This window comes from Ornithorhynchus anatinus, chromosome X1 (assembly GCF_004115215.2).
Source record: "Ornithorhynchus anatinus isolate Pmale09 chromosome X1, mOrnAna1.pri.v4, whole genome shotgun sequence".
NCBI lineage: Eukaryota > Metazoa > Chordata > Mammalia > Monotremata > Ornithorhynchidae > Ornithorhynchus > Ornithorhynchus anatinus.
The window spans coordinates 102,938,107-102,956,255 of record NC_041749.1 but is presented as its reverse complement, the minus strand read 5'-3'; the positions used below and the strand labels follow the sequence as shown (position 1 = coordinate 102,956,255).

Below are 18,149 nucleotides of genomic sequence, written 5' to 3'. Positions count from 1 at the left end.
GTTGGAAGAACATTCCCAGTTTCTGTCCTCTTATTCTATCCAAAATGCATAATGAAATCCCGCCTGCTAGTAGAACCTATCGTATACACCCAACACACTATGCAATCTACCAAATGATCCTGTAATGAGCATGGGAGGACAAGGGGGTGGGTGGAGCTGAGTCTAGGTGTGAAACTGAACAATGAGGTTCATGAACAATCATGGAGAGTGAGGGTCAGACGAACCTATAATCATCGTTCACTAAATCCCTCAACATCAGGATGTGTGAAACACCCGTTGGAGCTGGAAGGTGGTAGATTCAAACAAAGAAAAGGGAACACTTGACTCAGTGGGTGGGAAACGTATAGCATTCATTCCCAGTGGAAGCCAGACAAGCTGAAAAGAGCAATCATTTCAAAATGGATTTGGATAGACTCATGGGCTAGGAGTCCAGGAAAGGTCACTAGATGGAAAGTTAAGGATCACTGTGGACTCAAAGTGTCTACCAACTTGTTGTCTTGCACTCTCCCAGTGCTTAGTACAGGGCTCTGATTGAGAGAGGAAAGTTGGGGGTGTTAGCTGACCCAACCCTAAACGTTAGGATGGACATCTAGGAGGACAACCATCACCTAGTTCCTCCTGGGCTGAATGGACCGTGAATGGACCAGGAATGGGCCTTCTTATTCTCTGAGCTTTTTCTAAGTTATTTTATGGGCCCAGTTGCCACCCACTCCATGCCAACATCCCTCGGATGTGAAAGCGCTTCCCTTCTCCCTCATGAGGTGGGAATGAGAATGAGGGAGGATCCCTGTATTATCTCTGAGTTCTAGCTTTGTGTTTCCAGGTGACACGTCAATGGTTCTAGAATCTCTGGCTCTACCACCAGCAGTTTCCATTGGCTTTATTCGCCACCAAACCATTAACCTCCTAGTTGGGTAGCTTGAGCCGCAAAGCTGCTGTCTACGTGGACCGGGGCTGACGTCTCTCGTCCGCCTGCCAGGGCCTCCCCGTCCAAACCCAGAGATATGGCCACCAACGGGACCAAGATTGCTGATGGGCAGATCTCCACCGAGGTCAGCGAAGTCTCTGTCACCAATGACAAGCCCAAGACCCTGGTAGTGAAAGTTCAGAAGAAGAAGGCAGACCTTCCCGACCGGGACACCTGGAAGGGACGATTCGATTTCCTCATGTCCTGCGTGGGCTACGCCATTGGCTTGGGGAATGTCTGGAGATTTCCTTATCTTTGTGGCAAGAATGGTGGGGGTAGGTGCTGACTCAATGATTCTAGCTCCTGCGGCAAGCCAGAGGTGGTTGAACCCTTGGGGGAGGAAGTGGGGATAATCCTGTCTTGTCCTGACTTGCCCACCAATAGCCTCATTGGTGAAGGAGGGAGGGTGAGGGAGGAGCAACTATTTCCATTTTCCAGCCCCTCTTCCGTTAGGATGGATGGGTGAGTAGGGGGTGGGCCCACGTCAAGGTGAAAAGGCTTCCAGGCAAGGTGGTGTTGATGATCCAAATGAGACTCAGAGGAGTTAAGTACTGTGCCCAAGGTCACACAGCAGGTCAGTGGCAAAACTGGAACTAGAACTCAGTTCCCGTGATTTCCCACTCTCTATTCTTCATTCTCACAAATGCCACCTCCAGCACTCTAGAAGGCTGGAGGGATGGACAAACTCCTTGAGTAAATGAACCCTGGAAATGAGCTAAAGACCCACTGCCTGCATTTTCTCTTTTACAATAGAAAGTCTTCAAAGTGTGACTCTTGTGTAATAACTTCCCCTTCCCCGCAATGAATTGCTCCAAGTAGGCTTGTCATTTTGGTAGAGGAGAGAGGGGAAAAAAAGCCTGCAGTCTAAGGACAGGGTGGGAGTGAGTGTATATTACAGGAAGCCTCATGGGCCCTGGGGCGGAGTTTGAGTTGCTTCATTGTAGCTGGGAACACGCTTTGTTTTAGACATCATAGCTTCAGGTGAACATTCCCTCTTGCTTGAACCCGGGTTATCAATCTGGGAACTTTTATGTCACTGATTTTCTCTTTCCGTTTTTGCAGGAGCTTTTCTAATTCCCTATTTCCTCACCCTCATTTTTGCGGGAGTGCCGCTCTTTCTCCTGGAATGTTCCCTGGGTCAGTACACATCCATCGGAGGCCTCGGGGTGTGGAAGCTTGCCCCTATGTTCAAAGGTACGTTTCAGGGGTGGAGGGTGGGGACTAACACCCTGCCAGGGCCCCACACCAGACTCTGCCACCCTCAGATACCAAGGACTCAGATACCTGAAAGGTGGGGCCTAACTCCTGCCATCCCTTAGTCATCATCAAGGTCTGTTGGGAGTTTGCCAGACCAGTACCTGGCACTGGGGTGTGCTTTGGCCAGGGGGAGGACAAGAACTGGGTTCGTAAGTCTGTTTCCTGCTCTCAGGACAGCGAAGTTCATTTTTACCCTACCGGCATCTTTTTACTTGATGGAGGAAGGATGCTGGAGAAGGGAGAGCTTGGGGAGGTGGTAGTGGCGGGTAGGAGGTGTGCCCAGCTCCCCGGGGACTAGAAGAGTCCTATCTGCCCCAGGGCACCCTCCCACTTTCAGATAGGATGCCCTGACACACGTGTGTGCACACACACATCCTCTCCCTATTCTGCAGCAACTTCTGGGCTCCAAAGAAGGACAGCAGGCTGGGGAGAGAATTTGAGCCTTGGTTATGTGCAGCAGAGACTGCCAATCCAGCTTCCCCCCAGGAAGCATCAGCATCCCTAATGCCAGTTGGTTCTCCCCTCCAGGTGTGGGACTAGCAGCAGCCATGTTATCTTTCTGGCTGAATATCTACTATATTGTGATCATCTCCTGGGCCATATACTATCTGTACAACTCGTTCACTACGGTGAGTGTCCTGAGGGACTGGGAAGCACCCGGGATAAGAAGCCAGGGACTGGGGGAAGGTTTCAAACTCAGTGGAAGGTAACTGGCACAGCCCCTGGCACCTGCCCTGGTGCCTGGCAGAAATCAGATGGACCAAAAGAGCAACCCAGTTCTGGCACCAGCTCCCCCTCGCCTCAGGCGAGGTTGAGCATCCACATGGTGCATGATGCCGTATTGGATTAGGCCCTCTGTACAGCCCGTAGCACTGTATTAGACTCTTGGTTTCCCCGCTGGAGAACAGAGACCCTGCCCTTGAGGAGCCTCCAGGTTGATAGGCAAGACAGAGGTTCCGAGATCATCCGTATCCAGATTTATAAATTGATTCAGTCACTCCAAGAAAGAGTTGGAAAGGGATTCTGCTGGAGGATGGGTGGAGTGAGCTAGGAAAGCCTCATGGAACAGGGAACGATGAGCTCCGTTTCCAAGAGAAGAGGGCAGTGGGGTAGGGTGCGGGGCAAGAGCAGGGAGGCTGTTCTAGAGCTCGAAGGAGGAAAATGGGGCAGGGGACTACAAACAGCACTGGAAAGGAGAATCCAGGCTGGGGATCCTTTGAGAGCAGATGGGGAGGTGGAGCCAACTGTGGGGAGAGCTTTGAAAGTGTACGGTTGTCTCTGTAGAACCTCCCCTGGCGCCACTGTGAAAACTCCTGGAACACAGACCGCTGCTTCTCCAACTACAGCATCGCCAACACCACCAACATGACCAGCGCCGTGGTGGAGTTCTGGGAGTAAGCGCTGAGCCCTTGCCCTTCGGCCCTATGCCCTGTCACCCCCTCCCTGAAGTTATGTCTCTGGGGCCAGAGACCCTGATCCGTTTTCTTTTTCTGTGTTTCCTTTCCAGGCGCAACATGCACCAGATGACTGATGGGCTAGAGAAACCCGGCCAGATTCGCTGGCCCCTGGCTATCACCCTGGCAATTGCCTGGATCCTAGTATATTTTTGCATCTGGAAGGGTGTGGGCTGGACTGGGAAGGTAAGATGGATGGGTTTGGGCAGGGAAGTGAAAATGTGCTTCTCTCTTGAGCGGTGCTTGACCCAGCTGACTCCAAGGTGTTGGGTTCTTGGCAACTTTAGCTTCCAAACTTCCAGATTTCCAGGGCCAATTCAGAATGCAAAATTGGTTGGCTGTGCGGGCACCCCAAAGTGGAAAAAAACAATTTTAAACTGAAAGAGTTTCCACATCCCTAGGATCAAGATTATAAGCTACTTGATGGCAGGGATCATGTCTACCAACTCTACTGTACTCTCCCAAGCTCTTAGTACAGTGCTCTGCACTGAGTCAGCTCTCAGTATATATGATTGATTAATACACCCCAACTCCCATCCTAGTTACACAAGCCCTCTCCATCTGCCCCCCTTCTTTCCCTCTTCACTCCCTGCCCTCCCCCTCTACACCTCCTTCCTTCCCTCCCTCCACCCTCTCCTTCACCCTATCCATCCTCCCACCTTCTACTCCCCCTCCACATCCCCATTCCTTCCTCTCTTCCGTCCCCTTCCTTTCACAACCCTGCAGTATAAGGGGTAGCAAGGGACACTATCAAACGGTGCCTGAGTGAAGCTGGAGGCGCTGATTTTGGAGTCGCAGCATGATCAGCCCCTAACCCTCCTCTGTCATAAGGGAAAGGAAGAGAAACCAGCTATACCTCTGAATTAGGCAGAGGGTGAACACACCCACCATTAATGAATCCTGCTATTGGACTGCAGCCTGGCTAATGAAAAGCCCTATCTATGAAAGCTTCAGCCCGGCTCTCAAATTAGCCTAGGAGATGAGATGCCAGCACCTGAACGGAAGGGCTCCCCTGCCAAATCACATTGAACTCGGAGGATCAGAGACCTACAGGTCCCGGTTTATTTCCTGCTTTCTAATGACGATTGGGTTCAGGGCAGAATGACCCCTCCCCGACCCTAGAGTTGAGGCCTTCCCACTCTACACCGCCCACACACACACCCGCCCAGGCCTACTTCAGGAGGCAGGAGGGTCATGTTGGCCGGGCCCTCGGGAAGGCCAGGGTGGAGGCTGGACTGAGCTAAAGGGAGAACACACAGGTTAACAGTGGTCTGATTCCTTCCCCAGGTGGTTTACTTCTCTGCCACGTACCCCTACATCATGCTGATCATCCTGTTCTTCCGCGGAGTCACGCTGCCGGGAGCCCGGGAGGGCATCCTGTTCTATATCACTCCCAACTTCAGCAAACTGTCCGACTCCGAGGTAACTTCAGCCGCCGCTGGTTCTGATTCAGGCCCCGAGTGCCACTGGCCTCTCCAGCGGGCAGGGTTGGGAGCGGCAGGACCCAGCTCCGGGACCCAGCTCTAAGGGCTGTGACCGCTGCTCACGGGGAGGGAGGGCCCCTTCAGCTCCCTCCCTCCCTGCAGGTTTGGTTGGATGCCGCCACTCAGATCTTCTTCTCCTACGGTTTGGGCCTCGGGTCCCTGATTGCTCTGGGGAGTTACAACTCTTTCCACAACAACGTGTACAGGTAGGAAAGCATAATCTTGCAGCCTCATCTCTGATCCCATCCTCCTCCCTCTCATTTCTGACCCCAGCCACTCTCCCAATCCTTTCTGACCCCATCCCATTTCCTTAATCTTTCCTGACCCTGTCCCCTCCTCCCACTCCTCTCTGACCCCATCCCTTCCCCCTAACTCCTCTCTGACCCCATTCTTCCCCCCTCTTACACTCCTCTCTGTCCCCAACCCTTCCACCCACACACTCTTCCCTGACTTCATCCCTCCCCTTTTTTCTCTCTGACTCCATCGCCTCCCCCGACTCCTTTCACCCCATCACCTCCCTGCTCCTCTTTAAACCTGGCCTTCCTGCCTCTGCCCCTTTCCCCCTACTCCCACTCTGATCCCACCCCTCTGACTTGTGTCTCCTTGCCCGGTTCAGGGATTCTATCATCGTGTGCTGCATCAACTCCTGCACCAGCATGTTTGCTGGCTTTGTTATCTTCTCCATTGTGGGCTTCATGGCAAATGTCACCAAGAGGCCAATCGCTGACGTCGCAGCTTCAGGTCAGGTACCCTGGGCAAGTCCCAGAGGTCGTGTTTACTATCTATGCCAGCATCTCCATTTACCCTGTTCACTTTGGCTCTATTTGAACTCTATAGCCAGTCAGGCACTTCTTGATTGGGAGGTGCTTGTACATCTTCACGTTGCTAAGCATTGTGGGGTCAAGATCAAGCACTCAATTGTATTTATTGAGTGCTTACTGTGTACAGAGCACTGAACTCAGTGCTTGAGGGAGTACAATATAACAGTGTGGGTAGACATGTTCACTCCCGACAGGGAGCTTAGAATCTATAAGGGGAGACAGACATCACTGTAAATTATGGGTATGTATGTGTGCTGTGGGCCTGAGGGTGGGGTTAATAAAGGGTACAAATCCAGGTGCAGGTGTAATGCAAAAGGGAGAGGGAAAAATGAGATGCAAAAATGAGAGCTTAGTCAGGGAAGGCTTCTTGGTGGAGATGTGATTTTTAATAAGGCTTTAAAGGTGCGAAGGCACAGTTCCCCATTCAGCAAGGTAGGCCAATGAAACACCTCTTGGGTAAGCCAGAATAATTACTCTCAAAGGCATTTTACTAGACAGTTTGCACAGGGAGTCATATGAAGGAATTTTCCTTCATTACATGAGCTCTTTGATCATTTACCTGGCATAAATCATCACTCACCCAGGCGAGTGGCTGCAAAACTGTGGGTTGAACTTATTTACAGGGTTGACCCAAGACCCTCTTTACCTTGAGTCACTGTGTACAAGCCTACAGGGGAGAAAGGTAAAGTCAATAGCCTCTTCTCAAGAAAGACTTCCTGGAGGGAAATGGTCTCTGGGATTCAGAGGCCTGGGGGAAAGGGGCTCCTGGCTTAGGAGAAGTGAGGGCCCCATGCTTGATTCTCTCAGGTGCTTCTCGAGTGTGTTGGAAGAGAGGGCCAGGGCACAGATGGAGTCTGGCGGTTGGGCTGTGCCAATTACCCACACACTGAGTGCAGCCTGGGTAATGGCAAAGCTGTTAATTGGATCAGTCTGCTGTTGGTCGGTGGCAGGGATGGGCTCCCAGCCCATTTCTCTAAATTGCAGTCTATTCTCTCTACAACCTTTCGTTTCCTTCTTCTCTTTCCTTTTCCTCTTTTCAATCACCCCTTCACCTTGTTACTTGACTTCACTCCAGGAATGAGAGGTTTGGAAGCAATTTAGCCTAAAGCCCTTAAGGCAGTCACCCGTGAGATGCAGCCACCTGTGAGAGGAGCTCTGCTTCCCTGGAGTTCGCCTGACTTTGTCAAAAACCAGTGGGGGGTGGGGAGGGGAATGACCCCAGTAATGACTGGATTTCAACCTACTTCCATCTTATAATTAGAGCACTGGTCACATGGACTCTGCTTTCTGATAGAGCTGCCAATCCAACTGCTATGACCCACGGATCCCTCCGGGAGGGGCCGGGTCCTGGGAGCCCAGAGGAGAGCTGGGTCTCCCCACTCCCACCCCTCCCCCGGCAACCTGCACCTCTAGGTTCTATGATGGTTTGGGGTCTACCATGGGTAGAAAATTGGGTGGATGTTGGGGGCTTTGAATTTTCCTCAGGATGGGGTGCGGCCCCCCTCCTTCCCTTACTGGCACAGGTCCCTCCCTCCCCAGCACCTCCTGAGGTAACTACAGCCCAGGCAATCAGGCAAAGCCAAAATCATCCAGGAATTTTCCCCTTTCATTTCATTTAGCACAATGTTCTTCAGTGGCAGATCAGCCATGGTAATGCCACCCTGAGGATGATCATTCAAACCCCTCCATGGAATGGGGATGGGATCAGAAGAGCATGTTTCTTCCATTTGTTTCCTCCCGTGGGGCCGATGCGAATTGAAAGGGAAAGAAGGATGTGGCAGAGGGGCACTTGGGGAACCACTATGACCCAAACAAACAGTCGCCAGGGTGGAACATGCAGGTTTCCAGCTCCGGAGGAATTCTCAGAAGGCTAATAGAGCATCGAGACTCGAGGATAAACTTGACTGACACTGATGCAAAGAGCAATCTACAGTCAGGTCTGGGCACAGGTAAAGCACGCACTGGCCTAGTGCCTGGCAAGAGAGGGCAGGGCTTGGGCCTCTAGGGGAAGTCACAAGGTCTGAGCCGGGGCAAGGCTGGTGGCAGCTGGGACCTGGGAAGGGGCTGGCTTGCACCTGAGCCCAAGTTTGGCAACTGACCGTGACATCAAGATGAAACTGAAGGGTCCTGGCTGAAACCCGTTTCAGGTGGCCCCCTTTGCTGACTCATATCAATCAATTGTATTTATTGAGCACTTACTATGTGCAGAGCACTGTACTAAGTGCCTGGGAGAGTACAATACAACAGAATTAGCAGACATGTTCCTATAATGAGTTTACAGTCTAGAGGGAGTTGCTTTTACACTTGAGTTGCTTTTGGGTCCATCCTCATGTTCCACCTGGTTCAATACCGCAACTACAGAACTGACTTTTGCGGTTTAGGCTGTGACTGGGAAGGACGGGGGTCCTCCGGACTCAATTCTTCTGCCCTGCTGTCCTGAGTGGAAGACATAGCCCCAGAACGGGGTCCTTCCCTGCCTTAGGTTCCTGAGGTGGGGGTGACATCTGCAGAGAAGGGAAGAAAAGAGGAATTGGGGCCTGGACTAATCTTTCCACCCTGTGGGGGCTGGATCCGCCATTGACTTCTCCAACACATGCATGTTCCTATCACTGATCAAGGAAGCAGGATAGGGAGCAGAAGCTGAACTCTAGACTGGGCCAGCTCTACCCAGATGGAGGCAGAATTGGACCCCCTGAGTTTTGGAGGCAACTGGTTAACTTTCTATGGATTGGAGGCTTCAGTCGAATACTCAGCTGTTGCAGGAACACAAGAGAGTTAGCTGAAATCTATTCACTACTGAACAATTAACCCAAAGGTCTAGAAGGACAGCCCAAGCTGTAATAAAGCTGGAAGAATAAGGAGGCTGTCTATACTAAAGCATACATTACCACATGCTGAAAAAGGGAAGTTGGCTGATGAGGAGGCAATGGGGTCTTGTTAAAAGAACATGGGCCAAGGAGCCAAAAGATCTGGGTTCTAGTCCTACTTGAACCATTGCCCTGCCCTTTGACTGTGAACAAATCACTTAACCTCTCTGGGCCTCAGATTCCTTAACTTCCTAATGGGAGTAATAATATCAGCCTTACCCTGTCTCCCAGGGATGTTATGAGGATGAAATGAGATAACTGGTTGAAAGTGCTTTATAAAAATAAAGGGTGATACAATTTCAAGGTATTATTCCCTCTCCAGTGGATGAGAGATGAATAATATTGATCATTTTGGGCATTAAATGAATGCTCACTGTATGCTAAGTACTGGAGGTAGAACCAAGGTTATATATCTAGACACAGTCTCTGTCTCACATGGGGCTCACAATCTCATTTATGCTGTAGGTCTTTCCCATCCCCTCCCCTGCTTCTTCCTGTCTTGCCCACTGCTCTCTGGGAGAAGGCGGGGTCTAGTAAAGGACATGCATGGCACCCAGTTTGTCTGGGACCTCTGGCCTGCCCTCTGTGCTCCCCCCCACATAGGCCCTGTGCTGGTTGCAGCTGGGCCTTGACTGCCTGTGGTCTGATTCTATCCCCAGGTCCGGGCTTGGCCTTCTTGGCATATCCAGAGGCGGTGACCCAGCTGCCTATCTCTCCTCTCTGGGCCATTCTCTTCTTCTCCATGTTGCTCATGCTGGGAATTGACAGCCAGGTAGGGATGCTCTGTTACTCACACACACGTCCCCCACCCTTAACCCCCCCCCCATTCTAAGATGTGGGACCTGACTCTCAGAGTCTTTTTGCTTACCCCTCCTTGCAGTAGGGCTCCTTTGCCCTGACCATTCCCACCAAACTGACTCACCTAGAGTTCAGCCCTGGGGGTGGGAGGGGGAGAAATTGCATTATTCTGCCCTTTGGAGCAGCAGGTGGTTCCTGGCACCAGCAGAATGTAATTACAGCGATTTTCTCCTTTGAGTGTCTAGGGCACCAGCCTTCTGATGGGCTCAAAGCAGATGTGGGGGGATATAACTTTGTAGGGACTTAGGTTGGGTCTATTCCATGCAAGCAGATGTGAAATGTAAGAAGGAGCATCCTGGCATTCCTGGCATCTGGGTCATTGAATCGGGTCTGCTTTTTCTGTGAGTTGCGAGAGAACATCTGGTGGGGGGGAGGGGGTAGGGTTGGGTAAAGAGAACTGGGGAAGGGGTGAATCTAGACCCCATCTCTGTCCCAGCCCAGGTGCCAGGCTCTCAGCAGAGGGTGTTTTCAGATCTGCCAGACGACTCCCTGAGAGTCTGTGGTGGCCATTTCACTAATCTAGGCCTTCTGCCCGGGACCCAGCACAAGTGCCAAAGCAACAGCCAAGCTAAGTGGGTGCAAATGAGAGAGGGCAGCCTTTGCTGAGAAACAAGATTCTCAATATCCCTTTTCCTTTTCTGAAGCCTGGAATCCATCTAACAACAGGAGGCCCAAAACTCTGTATAATAATAATAAGGTGAATTGGGTCAAAACTCTCCTCTCTCAAAACTGCTTTCCAGACTTCTCCAGTACCCCACCTCAGGGAGCAGAATGGGCCTTTCTCAACTCCTGTCGTGGCCCTTCCTTGCTGCTTTGTTTGACCCGGCCCACTACCTTCTCCTCCAGCTTCCTCACCCTCTCATCCTGGAGGGATTATTGTTGGAGTTGTTTGTCTCCGTAACCCTTTCCGGGCCTCTGGTATATAAATATACCATGATAGCGGACAGAGTGGTCTAAGATAAAAAAAAAAAGACCCTGTTCAGACTTTAAAAAAAAAAATAAACAAGTCTTATAAGCACAGTGAAGCAAAGAGAACATCTTTTAACTATTATGATTCTGTATGTAAATAGACATGTGTATGGTCTGGCCCCGAATCCTAATTCGGATGTGGTGTGTGGCCCTTCCTTGCTGCTTTGTTTGACCCGGCCCACTACCTTCTCCTCCAGCTTCCTCACCCTCTCATCCTGGAGGGATTATTGTTGGAGTTGTTTGTCTCCGTAACCCTTTCCAGGACTCTGGTATATAAATATACCATGATAGCGGACAGAGTGGTCTAAGATAAAAAAAAAAAGACCCTGTTCAGACTTTAAAAAAAAAATAAACAAGTCTTATAAGCACAGTGAAGCAAAGAGAACATCTTTTAACTATTATGATTCTGTATGTAAATAGACATGTGTATGGTCTGGCCCCGAATCCTAATTTAGCACTAATACCTCCCATTACTTTGGGTTGGGAAAGTAGGTGGTCCAAGATTGCGCACTGAAGAACCAAATGGGACATCTTTACCTTACTCAGCCCTGTACTTTGGGCCTTTCACCCCATCCCCAAGATAGAAATGCAAATTAACCACATACCAATAGGCTCTGACTTGTGGTAAGTGTATCTGTCCCAGGATAGAGATCTCCTTAGGACAGGGGTGATGCTGTCTCTCAGGGTCAGTGGGCTGGATCCGGGGTGCTGGTGAGGGGACCTGGGTTGGGTGGAGGGTCACTGCGTATCACTCCCTGCAGTTCTGCACTGTGGAAGGATTTATCACCGCCCTGGTGGATGAGTTTCCAAATGTCCTACGCAACCGGAGGGAGGTTTTCATCGCTGTGGTGTGTGTCATTTCCTACCTGATTGGACTTTCCAACATCACTCAGGTGAGTGCTGTCATGTTTCCGGGGATGGAGAAGTGGGGAGTCTCTGTGGGAGGAGTGGACCCCCATCCACTGTGGATGGGAGCTCTCAGCACTGACCCAGGATTTTCCAGGATGGCCTATGAGCTAATTGTCTGTCAGATATGAAAAGAGAGGGCATTCCTGGCCAGAGGCTGGACATGGGTGAGAGGTCAGCAGCAAGATAGACAAGATCAAGGTACAGTAAGTAGGTTGGCATTAGAGAGGTGAAGAGCAGGGGTTGGATTACAGTAGGAGAGCAGCGAGGTGAGGGTTGGAGATAGCATGGTGATTGAGTGTTTTAAAGCCAATGGAAAGGAGTTTCTGTTTAATACGGAGGTGGATGAGCAACCACTGGAAGTTCTTCATGAGTGGGGAAATGTGGATTGAACATTTTTCTAGAAAAAATGATCCGGGCGGCAGAGTGAAGTATGGACTGGAGTCGGGGGGGAAACAGGAGACTGATAGAGTAATAAAGTCGAGATGGGATGAGTGGATAGGATAAGTGTAGTGTAATACACTCTGCTCAATGTTTGGAGAGGTACAACAGATGCACAAGATGCATTCCCTGTCCACAGGCCCTGTACAGGTTAAAGTCTGGGGTCTGGTCTAGCTTAACCTGAACCTCAGACCCGACCCCCTGGTTTCCAGAAGAGTGGGCCTGCGTGTCATCACTCGTGTGGAGGAGTCCCTGGAGGCTGTTGGGGTTTGTATCCCTGATGAGTGCCTAGACTTTGGTGGAGGGCCTCAGAAGTTCATACTGGGAGTGACAGAGAGGCAACCAGGTGTTTCTCTTCCAAGACACAAACACAAGCCATTTGTTTTGCTATGACCAGAGCCTTCCCATTCACCAATTTGGGCATTTGATATTCACCCCAGCCTCAGCCCCACAGCACTTATGTAGAAATTCGTAATTTAATTTTATGTCTATCTCCCCCTCTAGGCTGAAAGCTCTTTGAGGGCAGGGAACGTGTCTACCAACTCTCTTGTACTCTCCCAAACATTTAGTACAGTGTTCTGCACGCAGTAAGCACCCCATAAATACGATTGATGGGATGGATTAAGTACCTCCATCTGCAATAGAAGCCCACAAATTTTTTTGCCTTGGACTTACTGTTTGTCCCAACTAAGCAAGTGATTCTTTATCCTCTTCTCAGGGTGGGATTTACGTGTTTAAGCTTTTTGACTACTACTCTGCCAGTGGCATGAGCCTCCTCTTCCTGGTGTTTTTCGAGTGCATTTCCATATCCTGGTGCTATGGTAAGTGATATAGCCCTCTTCATCCCACTCACTGATCCCCTCTCTATATTGAGCTCACCAACTCCATTACCACCGCTCCCAACACACACACACACACACACACACACACACACAAGTTTTTAGCAGATGAGATGCTATAAACCTAAAGTTGCCTGACAGAAAATGACCAAAGTTTCCCAGGTACCCCTGCTCTCCAGCTGCTCCTACACAGATGAGACAACAAACAGGCATTTACCACTTGAAGAGCTAAAGCAGCTTTCCTCCAGAATCTCAGTGCTCTCCTCCATCCCTCACCGCCATCACCTTTATCTGTCCTCACCAGATCTCTAGAAGGGGCAGGTATTATCCCCATTTTACAGATGGGGAACTGAGACTCAGAGAGGAGAAGTGACTTGCCTGAGTTCACCTAGCACTATAGTAACAAAACAGGGATAAGAACCCAAGTGTCCTAATTCCCTGCACTAGGCTTTCTCCATTAAATGATAATCCTTACTCCTGGCCCTATAGGCCTGCAGCTGTTCACAAGGCCGTATGTCGGGGAATGAAAATTTCACTTCAATAGTTAGGTGGCAGGAGGGAGGAAACAAGCTTTCTGTCCCATCCCCTGATCCTCTGCAGCGGCAATTTGAGGTCCCTGTTCCCCCACTGAATACCCATCCCTCTTCCCATCCCCATCCTCATCCCTGTGATTTAGGTGTGAACAGGTTCTACGACAACATCCAGGAGATGGTCGGCTACCGGCCCTGTATTTGGTGGAAACTGTGCTGGTCATTCTTCACACCGATCATCGTGGCGGTGAGGGGGTGCTGGGGTCTCTGCCCTAGGCTGGGGGTGGGGCAGGGCTGGGGAATGGAGAACAGAGCCCTCCTCATTGGCTGGGTCCTGAAAGTGGCCAATGAGACTCAAATTTTGAGTTGTATGGGACTCATAGGACTATTACTAAGGCTATGAGGTTCCCAGGCCACGGGGCAGCCACTACAGCAAGGGTTTGGGGTAAGGGCCAGTGCCGAATTTCTAGAATTGATCTTCTTGAGAGGATTTGTCTAGGGGAATATTTTTTATTTAATAAAAAGCTAAAAGCAAAGCAGAGGCAGCATGCAGTGTTTCTTCCTGCCCCAGATTTACGATCTCTCTATTCTCCATTTCTCTCTAGGGGGTTTTCATCTTTAGCGCTGTCCAGATGACCCCTCTAACTATGGGGAGTTATGTGTTCCCCAAGTGGGGGCAAGGTGTGGGCTGGTTCATGGCCCTCTCTTCCATGATCCTGATTCCCAGTTACATGGCCTACATGTTCCTGACCCTAAAAGGCTCCTTAAAGCAGGTAAGCCCCCATCCTCTGCCTTCCCGTAGAAGGGGCCTCACCCACGAGATTTCCCTTATCCATGATCCTGTTTGGCCCCCAGTGCCAGCTGGCTGACTGAATGGATGAGATTTCAGATTCAGAGGTTCCTGACCAGCAAAATCAGATTGTAAAGTTAAATTGAGGAGATGCAGCTAAGTCTGGGGTGGGGAGCAGGGGAAGTTGGGAGCGGAAAGGCTCTGACACCTTGATCAGGAGCCACTCGAAGACAGGCAGGCAGTGTATTGGCCTTGCTGCAGGACGAGGTGGGGCATGGAAAGAGTTTCAAGTGAGGGATGAGTCTGAGCATCAGTTCCTGCTCCCTGATAGCCCCAAACAAAACTGTCACTGTACAGAGTTGCAAATATTTTCATCTGGCCTTAGTGGGCCTTCCACTCCCTGAGAAGCAGAGACATGGGGAGCAGAATCAGATGATACTTCTGACCCCCAGAAACTCAGTGCCTAAGTGATCATTGGAGGGACCAGAAATAATGACAGCCTGAAGTTAGTCTGACTAGATGCAGGTTGAGCAGGGTTCTTTGCCTGATTAATTCCCTTTGGCAGAATAACTAAGCAGAGCTGGAAAAGAAAGCTTTCTGCTTGAGACGGGGACATTGGTTTCTCCTCACCCTATGCCTGGGAGCCTGTTCCCATTTCACAGATAAGAAAACTGAGGCCCAGTGTCTTAAGTGACTGGCCTGCACAGAGGGGTCAAGAGGAGGCACAGGCCCTGAGTTTCTCTTGAAGGTATTCTGCCACTCCCCAGGCTTTCCAGCTTTCTGGTCCCAGGGGATGGTGGGGAGGGTGGCACTGTGTTTTAACAAAAGTCCTTTCTGTGAGAGGAAACGCCTCCCCCCCGCCACCAACCTCGCGTTGCTTAGGTGTCCAGGTCTCATCTGAACTGATGGCTTTGGGCCAACCAACTCTGAGTGCCTCTAAAGAGAATCCATGGGATGCCAAAGGGAGAATAGACGTGACAGCCCTTATCCCCAGCCTCAAGGATCTCCTGGTGCTGTCTGCCAAGCCAACCTTGGTCCCCGAGTTCCCCTGGCCTGGCAGTGGCCCTGGCTGGTAGGGGGTGGAGCTCCTGAGGCTGAGGGCCGGACCCCAGGAACCTCTCACAGCACATCACGCCTTCTCCCCACAGCGTATCCAGGTCATGGTCCAGCCGAGCGAGGACATCGTGCGTTCCGAGAACGGTCCAGAGCAGCCCCAGACGAGCAGCTCAGCCAACAGGGAAGCTTATATCTAAAGGACTGGTTTGAGAAGAGGTACCAATACAACTCTGGAGAAAAGAGAATGCTAACAACCTGGTTGGATACGATCAAAAATTGATGCCTGAGGATCAGTCTTTTAAAACCTACCTCTAGTGGCAAAACAAAACATATTAAAAAGAGACCATCACCACTAAAAGGGAAGTGATGTGGGTATTTTGTGGGATCAGACGTGACCTAGTGTTTTGTGTTTTCTGGCAATCTGCAGACTGTTAATGTTTTTATCCTTTCACAATAAGAGTTGAATATCTTGGAATTTGTAATTAATGGGTAGGGCATTTTTATTCTGCCTTTTAGCACGACAATTTGAGGTTTTGTGCGATTTTTAGTCGTTATTAATACCTTTCTTACTGCTGAATCCCAAGACTGTTATTTCTGACTTTGCAGGAGTTTGAGTCCATTTGAAAGCCGTTTTGTACACATGAGTAAAGTATTTTGTACACAGAAGATTTCCAGTAAGAGTTTGCCCTTACAATCTGAGCAGAACTATGGTATCGGCCATTCCAAAAGCAGATTCAACCGGATGGCTTTTAAGAGACAAATTGTTTTTTCTAAATCTCCCTCACACACACTATCAGCAGCCGAGTATCGCATCTGAGCTGTCCACATTGCTTCCTACCATGCTTATCACAACAGCAGGCAGTGAAGCAGGCTCTAACACTTCAACATTTACACAAATGAGTTTTCGCTGACCATTAGAGAGGTAGAATGTTCCATGTTAGTACTTCAGCTGCTAGTTATTAGGAGCTCATCCTAAAATACACTCAGTTCCCCCCTAGTGAGTGTTTGGGCTCTGCTCTTGGGATAGAATGCTGGGAAGGAATTGGGGAACTTCTGACAGCATGCGTCTAATCTGACTAGAATGTTGTGCCATATTGGAAGGAACGGTTGTGCGCATGCAGGCGGTAGCGGGAAATTCACGTGTACTTAATGCGGGGTTCGTCCAGGACACAACCCCTCGCTTTCATTCTAGGAGAATCGAGTGAACACCCTTTCCGAAATAAAAACTCCCCGACACTTGAGTCAAGAGAACGGGGCTGACTAGGGCATTTTGTTGATCAGATCACCCTTTCGTTGCCCGAGAAAGTCAACTTTTCCACTGGAAGCTTCTATATGAGAGCACTCTCCCACAATCATCTGCTCCCTAAAATAATTCAAGTCCCTCCCTGCTCTCAGTAATAACCTGGGGACCAGGCGGTGTGGGGGGAGGGGTGGGGGTCACGAGCACTTTATTAAAAAAAAAAAAAAGCTGTTTTATTTGGGGGAACTTTCTTTCCAGAGGTATGGCTCAGTAGTGGTGATGGTGCTGATGGTAAGAGGACAGTTTATTGCTAAAACATTAACTAAAGCTCCACTGGCATAGCATTCCTTGTCTGGCAGCTACCCGCAAGATATCAGAAAACTGCAGTATTTCAATTGTCTGATTGTAAATGACTGTGAGAGAACTGTGCAATGAAACATGCTTTTTAGCCAATTTTTGTGCAACGTAAAATGTTAGCTAGCACACAGACTTTATGTAGAATTAACCTGTGAAGAACATGTTAACTGTGGCTGTTCTTTCTTTTTGTTGTTTTTGTCTAAGGTGAGCAACATATCTGTTCTTGCAATAAGGTATTATTCTCAGAATGTCAAGCACATATTGTAGAATATATATACACATATTTCCACACACAGAGTCTCATTAAAGGGTATTGTTTAGTAGATTCTAAATTGTAAAATATTCTAAAATCTAAGACATTTTACATGTTGATAGGTGAATATCAATAATTAAATGCGAGAGTCTTGTAAGTTTTCAGGGGTTAGACAAAATAAATTGTATCCAATATAATACCAAGCTACCACATCTTACACAGTGCATATAAATCATATCTGTGGGTTTCATTAGAATAAGGATGAAAGCATCCAACTTTCTCTATTGTTTAATGTAACCATGTCCCATGTTGTTCTAAGAAAAATGCAGTATTTAATGTTTGATTGTCAATGATTATGACAGATGTTTGGCAGCAGATTTCTGCACAAACTATTTATCATACCTAGAGCACAAAATTAGTGTTGTAGAACTACTGTGTGAACTGTGAATAACTGTAACTTTTTGTAGTATTTGCCCTAAAAAGAAATATTGTATTATCATATATGCTTTTTGCAATAAGGAATTATCAGAACACCAAGCAAATCTATCTCTATATAAAATATATATGTAATATATACATATTCAAAAATATATACAGAGCCTGTTAAAGAGTACAGTAATATTTAGTAAATTACCTGTTCTACGGACCAAATGTAAAATATTTATAAATGAAGATGCATTTTAAATGTCTATACATGGTGTCATATGAAAGCACGGTTGTTATGTAACTTTCCGAGAATTAAAAAATAAAATAAAGGTTCTATGAAGCATATAGGTCACATTTCATTTTCTGAAGTGAGGGTGTTTGCACCATTTCATTTTAGCTGCACAGAGGAGAGTCTGGGCTCAGCAGTGCTCAGCTCCTAAAGTTAAGCCTGGGCTAACTTAGAATGCTGACATATGAACACAAGTTCTAGGTTTGGCACAAATAAACATATTTATGAGTGTAAGAGGTGATTGATTTAAAATTTTAAAATCCCTAAGTCTGGTTACCTAGTTTGAATCTTACAAGAATTGCCCAAAAAAAGAGATTACCTTAGTGTATGAATAATAATGTTGGT

The 18,149-nt window shown here is 48.8% G+C and overlaps 1 protein-coding gene across 4 annotated transcripts in view; it reads left to right on the top strand.

Annotated features, from left to right (window-relative positions):
* Positions 1 to 17,860, top strand: part of SLC6A1 (solute carrier family 6 member 1) — a 54,114-nt gene extending 36,254 nt beyond the window's left edge. For 2 of the 4 annotated variants that reach the window (XM_029051217.1, XM_039910204.1), the window contains exons 3-16: positions 824 to 1,242; positions 2,030 to 2,161; positions 2,753 to 2,853; positions 3,509 to 3,618; positions 3,732 to 3,864; positions 4,966 to 5,100; positions 5,265 to 5,368; positions 5,779 to 5,903; positions 9,510 to 9,622; positions 11,439 to 11,570; positions 12,743 to 12,845; positions 13,540 to 13,640; positions 13,999 to 14,166; positions 15,332 to 17,860. In XM_029051217.1, coding sequence (XP_028907050.1) covers positions 1,005 to 1,242; positions 2,030 to 2,161; positions 2,753 to 2,853; positions 3,509 to 3,618; positions 3,732 to 3,864; positions 4,966 to 5,100; positions 5,265 to 5,368; positions 5,779 to 5,903; positions 9,510 to 9,622; positions 11,439 to 11,570; positions 12,743 to 12,845; positions 13,540 to 13,640; positions 13,999 to 14,166; positions 15,332 to 15,436 — 1,800 coding nt within the window. In that variant the 5' untranslated portion in view covers positions 824 to 1,004 and the 3' untranslated portion in view covers positions 15,437 to 17,860. The remainder of the gene's footprint in view (positions 1 to 823; positions 1,243 to 2,029; positions 2,162 to 2,752; positions 2,854 to 3,508; positions 3,619 to 3,731; positions 3,865 to 4,965; positions 5,101 to 5,264; positions 5,369 to 5,778; positions 5,904 to 9,509; positions 9,623 to 11,438; positions 11,571 to 12,742; positions 12,846 to 13,539; positions 13,641 to 13,998; positions 14,167 to 15,331) is intronic. The other 2 variants (XM_029051218.1, XM_029051219.2) reach the window with 2 other exon arrangements.
* Positions 17,861 to 18,149: the final 289 nt, after the last annotated feature.